Here is a 15,193-nt window from a genome sequence, read left to right on the forward strand (position 1 = left end):
TAAAGGAAATCCAGTATAGTTTTTAAAATATTTCTTATTATCTTTCTGTGACAACAACAACATAGCCTAAGTAAGTAAATGCTGTGTTTTAAAACCATAGTTCATAAATGGTGATTTTTGTTAAAATAAACTAATAGTTTGATCCAACTATTCGCTATCATGTGCACCGTAGTTTGTTGTTTTTTGTAATAAATTATGTAAAACAGCTCTCTGCTTGATTGTCTCCCAGCAATTCTAATATAATGTCCACCAATGAGCTTAGTTTGCAAATAATGGCATGCATATAAAGATTCAGGTGAGTCCGTACACCCCCATAGCGGAGAGACAGAGTGGTACGGTCCAGACGCAGCCTTTTCCCTATGGAGTTGTTGCTGAGGAGGTTTGAGTTTCAGGGAGAACGAGAGCGAGGACGGGCGGCGATATGGCGCTGACAATGACTGCCCAATGTCTCAGGAATAACCCGATTCACTCGGGGCTGAATGTTAGGATCTTATTCATGATGTCTTTTGTGTCAGGTAGGTCTGATCATGCGCTATTTCTCTTGCTGTGAGGGTTTGATAAAGTTTAGGGGAATCCGTGGTCTTGAGCGCGTGAACATGATGCCGTCCAGGCGCGTGGACAGTTTTCTTCAAACGTCACCGTGCGAAAAAGTTTTTAAAACTTCCATGCACTCCACAAAGTTTTGGAGGGATTTTAAAGATTAGCTCTCAAAGCCGAATCTTTTGATCTTATGTGGTCTTAACCTTGCAATACCGTTATTTTCCTTACAAACTTATGGTGATTGTGCGGATTCTAATCGCAGGATTTCTCGCACGAGGACTGCGATTTAGCTGCCATGGAAACATTCAAGCAGAAAATAAAAGAAACGACCATAACTGTTTTTCGTATTTTTATTATTATTAAATTGTTAGTGCATTCAAACTTTTAAACTATACAATCGTTTAACATTCAAATATTTAAAGAATAATCGGATGCTCGTAGTAACCCTTTGACATTTGTGCGCTGGCAGTATGGTATGCTGGTTATTGTTAGCCTACCACGTAACTAGTGCCAAATGTCACACTCTTTGTTCTAACTGTAAATAAAAAATGGAAAGTTATTTTGACCATTTAAAAATCCAATCGATATGTGGTTCATTCAGTAGCGTTTGCTTTGCTTTTTGTATGATTAAAAGTTGTACAATGGGCTGATCCAGAAGTTTGTTGTGACCCACTTAAATTTCCAGTTTTTGTCCAACATGGTAAAAATGATATTTATTTAACCGAAAGTGACATTCATAATGTTTTACTGTACGCCACGCCGTTGCTCGTGGATATAAACGACCCTAGAATGGAATAACAATATTTGTGGATGGATAAACCAATTCGGTCCCTGACAGCGTCCACAAGCACACCTGTCACGATCGCAGTTGTCTTCTCTTAGCAACGGGCCAGCAAATCTCAGCTGTGGTGTGTATCGTTTTGCAGCTGTAGGGGACACACGCAGCCAGAGGTCAGACCAAAACACAGCACTCCGGCTCGTGCACTGTGGGGGCGGTATCCATAGCGACCGGTTTGTCTGCACTAGACGGCGTCCTTGCGCCTGATCGATCTCTCACTGGACAAACCGAATTCCCTTACGTGTTCCCACGCCTCGCAACATTTGTTGGGCTCTTGGAGGACAACAGTTGCGCTTTTGTCTGTGTGATGCTGTTTAGTGTTTAAGTAAACATTTGGAAAGAGATGTTTATTTTAAGCTTTATTTGTTTGTGCTGATGACATTGCCATGGGTGCATACTGTAAATCCTTTTTATACAATGAAATTGTGGCGGTGAGCAACCGTTACCATTTTGTCCTAAGATCATTTGAAAAGTATACTTTGTAAGACCAAAGATCAGCGGGGCATCCGCTCCCAGACCCCTGCTTCCATTGCCATTGCGTCTCCTGTCCTCAGGTTGTCCAGACGTGTGTCGTAAGCTGCACTGCTGTGAGTGATGGCAGCAAGGGAATGAGGAGGAAAGAACAACAGTTAAAAATACCACACAGAAGCTGAGGATTAGTTCAGGCATTCCACTCCGTATATCCCACCCACCATCCCGGTCTTTCTCTACCTCTCGCTAACTGCTCTTCACTTCGTCTCATTCATGTCATCTTAATTGCTTTTTCTCTCTGTCTCTGTCACAGTGTTCCATTTTTGTCCTTGAATCAAATTGGCTTGGTTAATAACTTGCACTTTGAATTTTCTCTCAGGCCTTTTTCTTTGTTAAAGGCAGTTTCTCCATGTGTCTTTTATATCTAAAGGGATATCAGTAATTGCACAATGAACCTAAGTGTTGTCTCAAACAATTAAGTAAATATTACTAGACTACCGATACATTAAAACTCTTCGTCCTTTAAATTTATTCCTTTAAAAATCTATGAATCTAAACAATTTATACTTAAAATTATCAGTACGAAATGTTGAGAAGACCCTTGTGCCTGAAAATTGATTGTTTGGCCTCGGAATAAGAACTGATGGATGGGACATTTAAATAGTAGTTAATAAAAGGCCATAGAAGGTTTGATAAAATATTTCACCATTCATGTAATTTCGTGTTTAGTTGGGTAAACATGGACCCTCTTGTTTTTCTTTACAATAATGCATGGATTTTAGAAATACTTCTTTTAGTGTGTTTCTGTGAAGAATCAAGTTTTCAATGATTGACAAGTTAGGAATTTGCATGCTATAAGGCCCTTAAACAAAGTAAGTGAACTTAAGTACAGTCTACATAAGCACCAGCAGCTTTCTGTTGCATAAACTGCTTGGACTAGTCTTACAAGTTAGTTAACCAATTTGTATCGTAAAGACTGGTCATAACTGTAAGTTACATAAGAATGTATATTTATGAATTTGAAAACTAGTACTTAAGACAGTCTTAACTTAGGCACAATGTTTATAGATCTGGCCCCAGATTAAAGGCGGGGTGCATGATCTCCTGAAAGCCAATGTTGACATTTGAAATCACCTAAACAAACAGCCACTAACCGAATGGACCTTCTTTTGATAGACCTGTCCCACACATACGCAACCCAGGCAAAGATGTCAGTTAGCAGACATGCCCCTTACTGCTGATTGGCTACGAGTGTGTTATGCTACTCGGCCCGACTCCCTTTTCTAAAGCGTTTTTCAAAAATTGTGCTTTGGGAGACCCAAGTGACCCTTCGTTGGAAGATTAATTGACAGGCGACCTGGCCAATAGAATTGAATGGAATTGAATGCCTTTATTGTCATTGCATTTTTCTGCATACAACTAAATTAGGAGCGGTGCTCCTAATTGGTGTTCAAAACGTATAGCCACAACAGACAATAAACGAAAGCCAGAGACAATAAACTTGAGCTTATTTCGACTAACAGGTTTGAAAATGTTTTAAGACCACATAAACAAAATGACAAACGAGAGAGCTAGGAACAGCTGCTGCGTCTGTGCGTGCCGCCATATTGTATTGTGTCAATTCATAATGCCTAGCCCATTTCTTTTCGCCATTTGGGCCTACAAACCACAAAGTAGGGTTAAATTAGGGACTTCAAACAATTTTTAAAGTCCTTTGCGATTGTTGCTTGTCACATTGTGGGAGCATGATCCCAGCTAAAAGCCGTGTCACACTGTGGGTTCCCAGTTGTCCCAGTATGTAGTGTTGGGCGATATGCCCCATTTTGAGATCGTCCTATCGTCAGCGTGTAAGATCGACAATACACGATAGGGCGTGGCAGTAGTTTACTTATTTATTTATTCATTTTTACTTATTTATGACAAGTCACTTGATTGGTGGCCATAAAAGGAAGGAAGGGCAACACTGTTATGACCGCATCCTTCTGAAAACTGATGCCATTAATCCATCCACATTATTAAGTCCAGGCGCTCTAAAATTTCCTGCGTGCCAAGGAGTGGGAACAACAAACTCGCTGTTTAAAACCCTCTGCGTGCCTAACAACCTCTCTAGTACAAGGAATTGTCAGAGCCGCGCGTATTACAAGTTCAGGTGCTAGAAGGAGTCCATGCCGTGCACATTCAGGTCCAAGCAAAAGTCCAAGAAAAGCACGCAGTACGCATGTTAATGTGAAACTATGATGATAATAAGAATACCTATTGCGATCTATCCTCATGAAATCCCGCTATTAGCGATGTGTCTGACGATCGTCTATACACGATACTATCGGCACAACCCTAGTCTTTATACACTGAAATAGCTATATATATTGCATTTCTGTCAAGAGATCCTCCTACATGTAGGCCAGTGCGCTTTTAAAGCGAATGTTGAGAAATCTAAATGTAATAATTGAATAACCTGAACCTATTTATAGGGTGAAAACATGCACATGCATGTTTTGCGGTTGTCGGAACAGGGATTTCTCTACTTGGCCAGTACTGGTTACACCACTTGGAGAGGGGTTAAATAATAAATGACCTCTTTATATAGACCCTTTCATCTGTGGAGTAGAGTGATCTCACCCTTTTGCCGGTCATTATGTGACTGTGGGATATGCCACAGACCGGATTTGAACCTTCGTCCTCATGAGCACAACTGCTCTGGCATGCCATTGGCACATGCGCTACCCACTGCACCATGGCTCAGACAGCCTAGGGTTATGACCAATGGTTTAAATGACCAACATTTTTTTTTTTGGGCCTCTCATTGAATTCCATAAGACCAAGCGAGATTGAGTCATGTCTTGGTTAAATTGTAGTTTTTTGTTGTTGTCTTTTTAGTGCAGGAATGCTTCTTGGTAGAGATGCAACAGCTCAGATTTTCTTGGTCATTTGTGTATATACCAACTTAATATTTTGCCCTCTCCACATGGATGTTTTCCATCTTGCTTGCGTGTTTTCCTCTTGTTCTACCCTGCAGGATGAGCCATAACAATAAATGTCCCTGTAACAATATAAAGTAATATACCATAAACACAATAGGCTTTAGTCTGTTATTGTTTTTTGTTCAGTTGTCAGTAGTGGTTTGAGCATTTCAACTTCAGTTTGAGGCAAAATCTCAGGAACGAGAATACTGAAGTATGATTTTGTTTACATAGTATACGATATGTGCTTGTAAGCCAAAGTGAACAAAAACTTGGATGGGATGTCCGTGCATGCTGTAGACAATTGATAGTGATTCTCTGCAAATGCGTTGGATAATCCTTTTTTTTTTTTTTTAAGCAATAATGGTAAGGCCATCTTATGCACGCACACATAAGATAGTTAAGTTTGTGTTGTATGTGCTGTTGTTAAAACCGAAGTCTGATCTGTGCATCGTTCCTTTTCTGTATTCAATGTCTGAACCACCTACCCTGCTTTGCACAGGACTATCATTCTTGCCAAAGCATAAAGTCTTGCTCGGTGACCTCCACGTCAGGCAGCTGTTTCTCTCTAGGTAGGGAAGTGGCCAGTATGTCTTCTCTGAGCCTGTGGTTTTGACATTTCTCCTGTTTAGTCCCAAACTTTACTCTGTGGTTTAGTTCATTTTTGCAGCTATTTAAAGATGCCATAGACATTTGATTTTGCCCTGCTGTTGCTTATGTCATTCATAGCGGGTTCAAAGGGTGATGGAAGGACCATGTTGGATGAAGTTGCCTGTTTCTTATTCATATTCAGCTAATTAGCTGTTAGCGGCAGCATGTGCTATATGTGCCCGTCTCAAGACTTAAACCAGTCTAAACAGTGTTTTATTAAGGCACAGATGTTCAAACTAGGGCTGAAACGATTCATAGAGTTACTCGATTTACTCGATTCAAAAAATTCATCTAGGCAAAAATTCTGCCTCGAAGCCTCGTTAAATTCCTATGACGCGCACTACACGCGCCGAGATCTGATTCACACAGACCGTTGTTCAATGTTCAGGAAGCGCATCATAGCGCGTGGTACATTTTGAATTTAGTTGGCACGATGGCGGAGCGAATATGTCCATAAACAGCAGAGAGAGACTGTCTAAAGTTTGGGATCATTACATTCAGCATCTGAACTGAAAACATCCACTGTTGTTTCACCAAGCGTCGATAAAACAAGGTAACGTAGCTTCCGCTGATTTTAATCCCATACTGTATTTGTAGCGATGTCGTTATGCGGTTTGACTAGATATGATGTTTAGCTTTGATGTTTTTAAGTAGTAAACGTATTCACGTTCAATTGCAGGAGAGTATAGCTTAAAAAAGAACCCCTTCACACACACGCATGCACTACAGGTGTGTGTACCAAAAAACGGCACCACAGTGCAGTCATATATGGGCAACTTGTAATCTGACATATTTTGTTCAATAATAATAATCTGTCTTATTGGAGTTTAGCATAAGGAAGTTATTCTCTCTCACGCGAGTCAGACCGATCGCGCAATTCATCACATATGCTTAAACTTTTATGTAGCCACGCAACAATAATTTCAGCATGCATTCACTGTATAGAGCGGGACGTGATGTTGTGATTTTTCGAACGGATTCTTAACCTAAAATGCACCGCAATGCAAGTGATGCAAACCAAATGCAGCGTTCTATTGAAAAGTAATGTATGTATTTCTGCAGTACCAAAATGCAATGAAGCAACTGAACGTCTGACTGGGGTGTCACTCTTCCTCACGCACAGAACGTGTGCACACACACAAACACAAGTGCACGTGCGCGCATACACACAGGTTGTTACAATAGCAAATAGGCTCACCCCAGAAATGATATATTATATGTTAAAAGCCTAATGGTAAATGCTGCAGGTGTAGAAATGTACATAAACCAGATATTTACTTTGATGTCAGGGCTAGATTACAGCATGAAACCTGTTGTGCATATTAATAAATTAAAGCGTTTAATTGTTGGCACTGGCACTTATAAACACTAAATGGGTAAAAAATTGAAATAAATAGGCTTATTTCTTGGAGCCAAATACCTCTGGTTTTTTTAGAAATAAAAGCCAAATGCTTGAACATTTTACAGCCAAGTCATTTTCGTTATGCATTATTTGTTTTGGTTGTTTAAAAACACACACAAAAATTATCTGATTACTCGATTAATCGATCGATTCAGTGCTAGATTAATCGATTACAAAAAGAATCGATAGCTGCAGCCCTAGTTCAAACAACCCCTGACTGAATGTTTTTTTTAATGTGGCAAAAAAATGTAAGCTCGTAGATTCCTCCAGGTCAAATTTGAGGTAGGAAGTTAATTTTTAGCTATTGGAGTTAATTGTTAAACGCAGGAGCATGACACTCATTCTAGCCAGTCAGTGTATACATTTTATGTGAAGTATATTTTATAAGTCAGAATGCAAGAGGATGCAACTTGTTTTTGGATCCAGAAATGAAGTATCTAAACAGGTTGCAGGCTTTCCCGCAGAAAATTTGTTAGTTAAGGTGGTAGGGTTGTGTGGGTGGGCGGGGCCGGGGGCATGCCAATCAAAGGGGTGGGGTGTACGCGTCATGATGAAAATATTTTTATTGAAAACACTCAAATAAAACTTAATTTTGAAGAAACTATGACAGAAAATGAACACATACTAGATTATTAATGAATAAAATGTTTTATCAACTGGCTAGTTATCCTCCAGACAGTGACGGACCATGTCTTTCTCTCATTTCGGCCATGCACAGGCTATTCTCCAAGATGCACTTGATGGCCTTTTGTGCAGCGAATTTTTTTGGATGACCTAGTTAAGGTGGTAGGGTTTCCCAGCTTAGGTGGGCCGCCCGAACTGAAAAGTGCTGCGGGAAGCCCCCCACCACACTCCCCCATGTTTACATAACTGCTATCCCTCTCCTCAACTAGCACTGTTGTTTTAGTGCTCAAACCTGTGGTCAACCAGTAATTTGTTACATTTTTTTTTACAGTTGTAACATTAAACTTTACATTTGGAAGGAATATATTGATAAAAAAATGCCTTGCAAGTTATTTTATTGTATGATGCAATGACAAGGCAATGAAAGGTTATACATTTACAAATAACTTCTAATAAAATAAAGTCCCCTCTGACGAATGTCACGAGTCAATTATTTTTGTTTCTTTGCTTAGGTGCTGTTTTGTTACCATGGTATCTTTCTTTACCACGGCGCTTCTCAAAGCTCTATGATTTCATATCCAATCACTGTCATGTCATATAGCTCTGTTTTCCAAATGATGAATACTGGCCCAGTTTATGCATATTTGTTGCATTGTGTGCAGGTTTCAGATATTTTACAGATTGTCCCGGGATGCATGGACGTCCCTGGGGTCCCTCAGGGGCCTGCAGCACTGTTACAAAAGGCTGTTTGTGTGTGGCATGTTGTCAATTTCAACCCTCTCTTTGTGTGTGCCTGCAGCCCTGGAAGGTTTTACTGAGACGCTTGTTAAGTTTGTGTGTGTGTGTTTGTTTGGTTAGTTTAGATTTCCATTTAGTAATGGTGTGTTATGTGGCCACTGAATTTATGTATAATCCCCCATTATGTGTGGGGCTGACTTTAGGTTATCTCTAACATAACCCAAAGGGACCCAGGCTGCACTGTAAGTAACCCTGGAAAAATCTTTATTCTGTAAATCTATGCTGTAAATCTAATGAGGGACTCGTGAGTCTCGCAAAAGCATACATTTGCTGATATGAATAATTTTGCTGCTGTTAAGGGGCTGCTTCGGTTGCTGTTGGAATAAAAAGCTTTTTAAGACCATCTAAATGCTTGGATTTTAATGGATTAGAAGCCAATTCTTGGATTTTTTCCACAGGTTTTACTGTAAATGTGACCTGATGATGAGGTCATCATCCTCAAAGTCACTTGCCATTGGCTAGTTTTTTAAAAATCCCCTTTTCATAGAATTTGCAATATCTAGATCACAATTTTACCCCCACTTACATGCCGCTGACCTATTCAGCCAGTTCATACCGTATATATTGTCTTTCTCTGTCTGTTGTAAAATTGCATGATTTATTACTCAAAGTTTAGCACAAATTTCCTTTTGTCACTTTACTCAATCATTGGCAAGGTGCTAAAATTGTTTTAATTGTTTGTACTGTTTTCTTTGGGTGTGAGCTTTAACTTTGAGAAGGTTAAACAAAACAGAAGCTATGGTTTTCGTTTTTTCTCACAATTGAAGGCAGTTCCTCTGCTTATCCGCGGATACCCGTCCTGCCTGGTTTTCAGCAAACCATCAAGTAGTCACTCATTTCTTAAAATCCATTGTCTAAAGTCCATTTTGTTCATTTATCAGCATTTGGGTGTGAACTATTTAAGGCTCAACATAATGGACTACCCAATGCCCTAGGGCCAGCATAAGAGAGGTTCGGATCAGTGCTTAGCCCTCAGTCACTAAAATATATTTTCTGCTTGAGGCCGTTTGTCTGTATGTATTCTTACACAATGTTACCATTGAGAAACATTTTAAGCGCCGCGGACGTTAACTTCTCAGCAATGTCATGAGGTTTCTCCTACCTTATTGATTGTTGTGGACACTGTTGCACGTGTTAAATCAGCTGGTAGAGCAAAGAGACGTTAAAATGGTGGCGGCCGCACCCTTTAATTATGAAACTGAATTATTTAACATCTGAACCTGAACATCGGCCAGTATAAAAAATTATTTGCGTTGAGCTGACTATATACTTATATATACTAAATAACTATATAAAAAAAAAACTGACCACCAGTCTCATTTATGTTGTCAAACAGTGTGCTGCTCTTACGGCGCATTCACACGTGGCGTAAGCATTGATGCTTCCCATTTAACTTTTAATGGGTGACGTCAAGCGTTGGCGAACTGAATTGTGGATCCGTCTGCGCCGCGTCACAGCTGTTGCTTATGGCAGAAGTTGAACATTTCTCAACTTTTCAAGCGGCAACGCGAGCGTCAGCCAATCAGATTGCCTTATGCAAATAACCTAGGCAGAGCCAGCCAATTACATTTATGGAAGACCGGAGCATGTGCTGCGGCCACTGTGATTGGCTGTTGGCCACGCTTCAGACAAGCCTTCCGTTAAGCGTTAACGCTTACGCCCCCTGTGAATGTACCGTTACTCCAGTAACTGTTGTTTACGGGTGGCGTTAGAGGTGAACTCTCATGCTTATTTTTTTATTAATATTATTTGTCTGATATACATGAATTCGTACAAAATAGTCACGCCAAATAGATGCATTTTACTGTGAGTTGCATCACAATGGCCCTGTCCCAAATGGCTCATGTAGACTTTAGGTTTCGTGGCCTTAAATTGCACGTGCTCGCTTAGTCTACGAGTCCGTAGGATGTCCCATCTGTCATTTTTATGCTTCGAAGTGTGCTCATCAGCGCCCCTTGGCACTCTTTATGCAGTTTTTGGCAAAGTCTGCACTGCTGGAGGCTTCATGCACTTTATCAACCCAGAAGTCCTTGCGAAAAAGCAATCAGACGATGGATGGGAGGAGTTCACACTGACACTAGCAACTTCTCTTCCTATTTCCGGCATGACACTCGAGTCGGTCCTAAAATACGACTCGTGGGCTCGCGCCAAGGATCCCTAAGGTCTGCACTACATGATACCATCAAAGTGTGGCCTCTGAGGAAGTCCACAAGTCCGGAGTGTGCCATTTGGGACAGGGCCACGGTCTGGTTGTTGGACATCTTGGGGGGCTTTTTTTCGTGTGCAGCCACCATTGGAATTTAAGTAGATGAAATATATGTTTGTTTATTTTTCTTCTAGCAATCAAAATTGATATGTGCTTTGCCCCTGATACTTTGGCTTTTTTGGTACCAATTAAAGCTCTGTATGAAAGTGGAATGACTGCAATTTTCCTTTCCTACTTTTCACTTAAGCCTTTTTGCGGCTTAACTGATTCTCCAACTTTTCAAAAGTCAACCGTGTCATTTAATTTAGTCTAGCCACCCCTTTTTGAAAATCCTTCTATTGTGAATGAACACATGCTTTCTCATTCATGGAGATATCCCAGGTCCTGGTCTTAGCTCTGCCTCGTTGGAGAGTTCAAAGCTCCTCAGCATCTTCGTGTGCTGGCTTCTCTTTTTATAGCATTCCACTGATGGAACCCTTCCTGCTTTTCTCATTTTTGTCACTCTGGAATGCACGCGTTCTGAAATGCAGTTCCGACAATCATGGCAGACAAGGATCGCTGTAATTGAGTTTTACTTTCAAACGCACCAGAACGTTAAGCTCTAACTGTAATTATGAAGGCTGCCAAGCTCATCACTGATGACGTCACCACCATTTCCAGCTCTAAATGGCCTTGGTCTGGTGTGCTGTATCATTATAGCTTGCGTTATAAGTTGCAAACTGAAACCATGCATGTGTCATCACATGCTGTTGTCATCTCCATCCTTGCACATTGTTGTCATATCATACACGTGAGAGGCATTGAAGTACTTGAAGCTCAGGGTTAAACATTACCCCATCCATTTCTAATGGCTTTGATCTGCAAATTGAGCCTCAAGAAGACCCTACATTTGATAGGTCTGCAACCCTAGATGTCTTTTGATTTTTGTAAAGAACTGGTGATTGAAAGATTAGTGGTATAAGCTCTTCATTAAAGTACTAATTTTAAATCCATTACCATCTACAGAGAATCTGCCCACTTTATCCCACCCAAGTGCTTTTAACTCCATCTCTTTACTTAACGCTTTTGAATTGGAGCTTTTGGAAAATCCTTGCTCTCACACACACCTGCATTGAATTGTAGTGTCACCTGTAGTCAAAGAAATTTAACTTTTTACCATCGTTGGCACTTAACTTATGGAAATCATCTTTTTTCTCTACTTTTCTGCTTTAAACTTCTGCTGTAGCTTTTGTACTGCTCTAGCTTACTCTGGGAACATTGTGATGCTATAAATATTGTTGGCTCTTGTAAGATAAATGTGATGTTCCTCACGTTGGATAGAGTCTGCAAAATTACTGTAATTTAACTGAAATTGTAATTGAACAAGAATAGTTTAGTGCACTTAAAGCTGTAATCCGTAACGCTTGCCTCTCTATTACGGTTTGAAACATAAAATTGGAGATTAGTTTACCTTTTTTTATTGAAAAACAACTGGTATTTACTATTTAAGTCTTATTGTAAGCTTACCATCGAGAATTATGGTAAGGTAAGGGGGTAATTTTGAAAAATATGAACTAGGGGTGGGCGGTATGGAGGTGTATAGTGTTATCAAAGGTTGCATTAGAGTTTTTCAGTCTTAGTCCTTTTTTTTTTTTTTTGATGAACAGTGTTGTAAAGATTCTGCCATATTAATTTATAATCCGTCATTTCATTTCATGTTTTAATGATACATACACTCCTAAATTTATTTTGTTTTAATTTGCACTAAATATTTAACTTTAGTAACATGTTAAAGTAGCTTTCCCCTCTGGCCAACTTTAGGGGGGCGGTGCCCCAGCACCCCCATTGACCAGCCGCTACTAATTATACTACTAGGAAACAAAAGTTGTATATTTATATTGTGTAATGAATATTTTCTCGTAAAACCGGTTCCTTGATTAGTAGTAAATCGCCATCACCTGCTTTAAGATGAAGTGACATTTACTACACAAAGCCTTAGTTCCCCGATAAGCTGGCCCATATTGCATACATATCACAGGGGATACGTCCGCGATAATTAATACGAAATTGCCCCAAATTGTCCGTGAACTACGGCTTTGTGTAGTAAATGTTGCTCCATCTGAAAGCAGCTTATGGCGATTTACTGCTTATCAAAGAATCTGCTTTTCTGACGAAATGTTCATGATTTATCGTACAGCCCTACCATGAAAATAGCCCTAAAAGCTAGCATGGTGTTAAAAAATGTATGACTTGAGTTGCCAAAAGGAAACGAGTGATTCAGAGAGATCAAACTTCACAATTTCCAGCATTCTCACATTGGCAAAGTCATTCTGAATTTGTTTGCATGTTCTTCACCGCCTTCTCCCTGCTTGCATATCTGGACGGTAGATTCTTAGGGACTTTTGGGATGATTCGCTGGGCAAATTTCCTAGACTGCAGAAAATCTCCCAAGCTCCCAGAAGTTGAAACCTCCCTGTTTGCTTAGGAGCTCTTATTGGACCTCTGCTTCACCTACCACAGCGAGACGCTTACATCTCCCACGCTTGAACATCTCAAACATACTCCTCAAACCACTTTCTCCTTTTCCTTCCTTGTCACAGTGCAAGTTGACATGCCGACCTGAAATCAGACTGTTTGGAAGTACCCCTGTCTCTTTTGAGACCAGCAGTCAGGAAGATCTTTGAGATCCACTAGTCTCTGTGCATGCCAATCTGTCCTCACCAGTCTAATGCATCCCAGAGCTGGACTTTGTGCTGAGATTGGATCCAGATCTCTCTATCAGATCTGGATAAACTATGCAGAAACAAATGACCTAACTTGCATGATTAAAATATCACACATCCAGACATATCGTTTGGCTAGCGATTTAGGAACTTCCTTGTTTAGACTCTTTCTGCTTCAAACCACATGAGCTGCCTATAAAGGCTTGTTTGGTAGTCTATTGCGTCATTGGCTTTGCGACATGCCAATGTCAAACTCAATAAAATTGAGTCTCCTATGCAAATCACTTTTTTTGTGGCATGCCAAATTGCCGCCCGTGTAGAACATCCCACACCAGTCAATTTTTAGGGTTTTATGACAATGAGGTTACTGACTTGAAGACAGCTGCCTATGTAGGCTGTATACATCAAGCTGGCTCCCTACTGTAGGTTTTGGAACAGATCTTATGTGTTGTTGCCCAGTAAGCCTATATGTATTCTCTGTTGTTAAAACAAATAGTGGGGAATGGAGATAGAAATTGGCTGGACACAGGAAGCAACTGGGACTTTCCCATATGAAATTTTTTTTCTCTCTAATAGAAGCACACATTAAAGCAGTGATTCATTAATCTTCTCTATCTGCGCATGTTATGGTGTTCCGAGAGCCCAGGGAACGACTTCAAGTTTGGATAGTTTTGATGGTGTGATTAGCAGCTTGTTTTTTGAAGTGGAAAGGGAAGGAAATCTGTTCACTGTTCAGAGACTTCTGTTATCATATGGAAAAAGGGGGTCTTGAGTGGGGTTAAGCGCACATTGAGCACTCTGTAATTTGGCTCAGGGGAAATGAGAGGTTGATGTTGTTCAGAGAGCCTCGGCTATGATGCATTTTTTTTTTCTAAAAATGCATGTGCGCTGTAAAAGTTGCGCTGTTAATCTTAAGATTTAGCTATAATAGGAGTAAAATCTCATTTTTCGATAGATTGAAGTATTTAGGGCTGCAACTGCTAGGCCGAATTGATAAAATTGATTATTGGTTTATGAAAATCTATATCAACTAATGTCATTTAGTTGGTCTGTGCATGTCATGAGCGTTTTGTACACGTGCTTAATTTTTTTTATCTATAAATTAAAGTTTGCGCTACTCCATAATGCAACCAATTTGGGATATGCTGCATTTACGTGTTTACATTACAACAATCCAAGATGCTATATCAGTCAAACTTGCTCACTCACACAGTGTAAAACCAAACCCTATTTATTCACCAATCAGACCTGATCGTTTCTCTGCTCTCTCTTCCTCATTCGCGTGAGGCGGCAGACCTAAACACAGGGATTTGGTGGATTTGCAGCTGCTATTTTCACACAAAAGAGAGGAAAAAGAGCACCCTTGCAGAAAATCCTGGAGGTGACAGAGAGGGTGACTATGCAACAATATTGGTTCCAAAAAAAGGCAAGGAAATTCTTCTGGACGTTTTTCAATTGGAAGGCTGCAGCCTCCGGAGGTCGCATATGCAGACTCGTACGTCATCAAGCCTGGTTTAAGTTATCTGAGCATTACATTCGCAAGTAATAAACATACTACAACAATTTACGATTGACTAAGAATAATAGTCAACTTGATAATTGTTAATATTTTGATATTTCGTCTTGATGACGTATGCAGCCTTCAAATGCGACCTCCGGAGGCTGCAGCCTTCGGATTGAGAAACGGCCTCACTATCATAGTTTCGTGTTTTAAAGGCGGGGGGCATGATTTTTGAAACACTTTGGAAAAGTGAGTCAAGTCGAGTACCAAAACAAACACACTTGTAGCCAATCAGCAGATGGGGCATTTCTACTAAGCGAACTCGTTGCCTGGGTTGCGTGTGTGTGTGTGTGTGGGGAGGTTGGCCAGTTTACGTTTAATGCTGCATTCACACCAGCCACGGTAGAGGCGTCAAGCGATTTCAATGTTAAGTCAATGTGAAGACGTCTGGAGGTCTCGCTGCACAAATGGTAGATGCAATTCCGCCTCATTCGCGCAAA

The 15,193-nt window shown here is 40.3% G+C and overlaps 1 protein-coding gene across 1 annotated transcript in view; it reads left to right on the plus strand.

Moving 5' to 3' along the window:
* The first annotated feature begins 306 nt into the window (after nucleotides 1–306).
* Nucleotides 307–15,193, plus strand: part of nectin3b (nectin cell adhesion molecule 3b) — a 40,732-nt gene continuing 25,845 nt past the window's right edge. The window contains exon 1 of the mRNA XM_055180041.2: nucleotides 307–515. Within this exon, the coding sequence (XP_055036016.2) occupies nucleotides 422–515 (94 nt within the window). The 5' untranslated portion in view covers nucleotides 307–421. The remainder of the gene's footprint in view (nucleotides 516–15,193) is intronic.

The sequence above is a fragment of the Misgurnus anguillicaudatus genome, chromosome 9 (genome assembly GCF_027580225.2).
Source record: "Misgurnus anguillicaudatus chromosome 9, ASM2758022v2, whole genome shotgun sequence".
In the NCBI taxonomy this organism is placed as follows: domain Eukaryota; kingdom Metazoa; phylum Chordata; class Actinopteri; order Cypriniformes; family Cobitidae; genus Misgurnus; species Misgurnus anguillicaudatus.